This window comes from Arachis duranensis, chromosome 3 (genome assembly GCF_000817695.3).
Source record: "Arachis duranensis cultivar V14167 chromosome 3, aradu.V14167.gnm2.J7QH, whole genome shotgun sequence".
In the NCBI taxonomy this organism is placed as follows: Eukaryota; Viridiplantae; Streptophyta; class Magnoliopsida; order Fabales; family Fabaceae; genus Arachis; species Arachis duranensis.
In genome coordinates, this window is record NC_029774.3 from 76,612,521 (window position 1) to 76,616,809 (window position 4,289).

Consider the following 4,289-nt stretch of genomic DNA (forward strand, 5'->3'; position numbering starts at 1 on the left):
AAGCTGTGGCACAATCACAAAATTAAAAATCGCAGGGAGTGGACCAAAATCAAAATTTGATGGAACTAAAACCAAAATCAAGAAAAGAAAAATCTTAAATTCGGTAATTTGATAACAACACATTATAAGAAATGAACCAAAATAGAACTTTCATGAAAGGGTTAAGTATGATTTTGGTCCCTAACGTAGGGGCTGAAAATTTTTTTCGTCCCTCACCTTTTTTCGCTCCAAAATGGTCCCCAAGGTTTCAGTTTGTTTTAAAACCGTCCTTCGGACCAAAATGCCCATATCCCTTTTTCCCCAAAATCATGCAAAGCACCAGCACCACCACAACCACCACTACCCACCACCTACCACCTACCACCTACCACCACCACCACCATCATCATCATCATCATCATCATCATCATCATAAGAATCCAAAATCAGAACCACCACCACCACCATCACCACCACCACCCACCACCCACTGCCACTCCATCACCATCCATCACACCAACTAAAACATCAGAAAATCAAGATCATCATCGTCATCCTCATCAAAACCCAGAACTCAAAAAATTCAGAAAAATCAAACAACAATAATACTCAATCAGAAAATCATCATTATCATCAAGAACCCAGAATCAGCAACAACAATACTGTAAAATCAAATTTCAGCAACAACAATATTCCACAATAAATTTCACAAAAAATCCAAAAATTTCACAAAAAATCAAATTCACAGAATTCACAGAAGAAGAAGAAGAAGAAGAAGAAGAAGCGGCGGGGTCAGGGCGGCGGTGCGGCGGTGGTGTCGGCGGGAAGAAGAAGAAGAAGAAGAAGAAGAAGAAGGAGAAGAAGAAAAAGAAGAAAGAGGAGAAAGAGTAGGAGAAATAACGTGGAATACAAACGTTGAAGAAGAACCCTTTTTCATTTCACGTTATTCAAAGTTAAGAAAATACGTGTTTATAAAAAGGATGATTTTAAAACAAACTGAAATTTTGGGGACCATTTTAGAGCAAAAAAAAGGCGAGGGACGAAATAAATTTTCAGCCCCTACGTTGGGGACCAAAATCATACTTAACCCTTCATGAAACTACTAGGAAGAAATAAGCGATAAGGAGCATCGAGTCAATAATCAAAGCCGCATGAAAGACGAAATGCTAGAAACAATAATTAAGAGTGAATACAAAATCAAAAACGAAAACATTATTGTGAGAGGATATAATTAGAACAATTAGAATATAACAATCATTGAAGTAATTAGAATAAGGGGATGTGAATTTAGTTACAGATCTAGAAGCGAGAAGTTAGAACACAAATTGAGAAACAGATCGAGGAGGAGAAAGCACGTTAATGGATGAAGAGAAGCTAGTAGAGCAAAAAATCGAGGAAGGAGGAGAAACTCGTAGATTTGGAGAAAATATTGACGGAGGAGGAGAAGCTCGAAGGAGCAAAAATGGCATTTTTACGAGAGCAAATCCGATAGAACTTCACGTGTCTGGATGGAACTTTATATCTAAGAGGTTGAAATTTTATTTCTCTTTTAAATAGTATAATCATAGGGCGGTTTAAAACCGCCAGAATCACCAACCGTCACCATTAAAAAAAGGATGAATTACGGCAATCACATAAATTGTCCTAATTAATGAACATTAAGACAGTTTTATAAAACTGCCATAATTTTAATGTCATTATATATATATATATATATATATTTATATTGTAATGTCTTTTCTTCTATTTCGATTCTTTTTTTTCTGATAAAATACATGTTTAATTAATATGTCCTACTCATCAAGAAAGAAAATGAAATAAGTTCAAAAAATAAAAGAGAAAAAGAAAGTAACTACTCATTTTTATCACTTTCTCAGTTTTTCCTTTTATCCTACATTGCATACTTCTTTTACCTTACAGAAATACAAAATTTTACTAAATTAACTAAGAAAAAAGAAAAAGAAAAAAAAGGAAAAAGGAGACTAAACTTAAAAAGAGAAAAGAGAGAATAAACACTTAACCATCTATACTTTACCTTCCATTTTTAAGAATACCACACCACTTCTCAAAACAATAAATAACCAAGACAGTTCTTCTCATCTCCTTTTTTCTTCTCATATCAAAATCATCAAGGTGAGTGAAGAGAAGCTCCCCTTTTCTTTCACTTTAAATCCGGTCATCATGTGGTTCCAAGGAGAATCATGATTTCATTTTCCTTGTTTAGGAAATCAAGTTTAGGAGTCTCTAAAGATCAAGGGTAAATCACTTGCCAAAGGTGAGAAGAAGTTTTTTTCTTTTCTTCTTGTAAATTTAGCCATGCTTTAGATATTAAAGACAATTATTTTTATGGATTACAAAAGAAATTGTTATTTTTGTCCTGTTTAAAAGTAATCGATTAAAAATATTGTCTTTGTGTATCTAAAGCAATTTTTGTTTAAAGTTTTTAATAAGGATTATCTTAGCCAAAAAATATTGTAGTGAAATAAAAATTAAAGATATTTTTATTAGCATATTTAAAAGTTGGAGCCGAATTGATAATTTACCTTAATCTAAAATTCTAGATAATCAAATTCAATTTCTTGAACAATTCATTTTTATTGTCTAAGCAAATAATTTACGATAATCTCATAATTAATAGAAATAATTCTAATTAAAATTAGCATCTATTAAATTTCTGGGATAGGACATTCTTTTTGGTTGTCCACGTTATTCTTCAACTCGATAGATCAAAGACTAATCCGTCGCGGATCTGAGTTTCATTTAAGGGTCCATCGCTGATCAATGTGTTGCTGCATGCATAAGGCAAGATTCAAAGCTTCAACATTTAAGCGAATGAGTGAGCTGACCATTCGACTAACTCAAATTGATTTGGGATACGACACTATGCATACCCGTTTTTGGATCTAATATTGTATACCGTATCTTTATGAATTCAACTAAAGCAATTAACTGATCTAGATTGCATTTGCATCTAAATTAAAAAGGTTAATATTATATACACTACTTTTATGTATATTTTTCATTTTTGGTATAAATAGGAATTGATAAGAAGTAAAATAAGATAAAAAAAAAGGAAGATACACAATTATTGGTGTACTAAAAAGTTGTACAAATATAATTTCTCCGTTCCACAACTATTACATCTTCTTTTAGTTGTGACAAAATTAAGAAATCAGCAGGACTTTATTTTAGTTTCATTGAATAAAAAATGGACTGTTGGGGAAAAAAAAAGGGGGGGGGCATGTTCCATGTCACAAAATTTTTCTCTTGCGTTATGCACATGCATTTCATAGCATCAATGCTCTTCATGGAATGTGGAAAACGGATTCAACAACTGATTCCACATTGCTTAGCGTCTGGTCCTTTTGTTTTCAACACAAAAGGGTCAATCCTTACCCAAACCAAGGAGAAGATAGAAGCCAAAAGCACCGACCATATGACTATAAGCGTTGGTGTTCGGTTCTGCCTACCCATGAGGCCTTTAAGGAATGGGTACAAATGAACAATAACCCACAAAGAGAAGAAGAGCTTCCCAAGAAGTGCTCCCCAAGAATGTCCACCACTGTTTATGGCATCTGTGAAACCAGCTACAATGCCAATGAGGTTGATTATTATGATTGTAGTTGGAGGTATAAGGAGAGCAGTCCATTTGATGGTGTACAGCTGGTGGAACTGCCCTTCGTCTGGCGCCTTCGATACGGTGATGAAGTTGATATTGCTTCTTACCAGGGGCAGGGCTTTCATGAGGCTGTGTACAACTGCGAACATGTGTGCAGACACACTTCCGATGACCCAGAATTGCTGATTCCTCCACCATTCCTCAAGGCTAACACCACTCCATCTCAATTCGAGGATGGCCGATGCAAAGATGGTGATGAATAGACTAATAAAGACTAGACTTGCGAATGTCCCTACCTGGAATGATATAACAGGAATTTTGTAAGCTGATAAAAGGCTTCCAAAACTACACAACAAGAAAGAATCTTATGGAACTTAATTCTACAGATTCGAGCAATACTTTATTCATTCATTTTGCTAGAGTCATATCTAACATTAAATATATCATGCACATATTCTAAGTAAGAAACTAGCAAGGCAGATCATTCATTAAAGAAATAAGTTTAATTTTACTCGAATCAATTATATGTCACAACATTTGAGTTTAACTAGTGTACTCATAGTTCGTTATATGAAATGAGCAAATGAATGACATTATAAAAATGAAATTGGTTAGTTACTATATGACAAGAATCAATAAAAAGAAAATTTATTACCGAAGGTGTGATAAATTTATCAGTGAGCAAGCAGAT

At 34.0% G+C, this 4,289-nt stretch overlaps 1 protein-coding gene across 1 annotated transcript in view; it reads right to left on the reverse strand.

Moving 5' to 3' along the window:
• Positions 1-3,224: 3,224 nt before the first annotated feature.
• LOC107479572 (cellulose synthase A catalytic subunit 7 [UDP-forming]-like) overlaps positions 3,225-4,289 on the reverse strand; it is a 7,807-nt gene continuing 6,742 nt past the window's right edge. The window contains 2 exon segments of the mRNA XM_052258337.1: positions 3,225-3,894; positions 4,254-4,289. The exon segment at positions 4,254-4,289 is cut by the window's right edge and continues 348 nt beyond it. Coding sequence (XP_052114297.1) covers positions 3,307-3,894; positions 4,254-4,289 — 624 coding nt within the window. The 3' untranslated portion in view covers positions 3,225-3,306.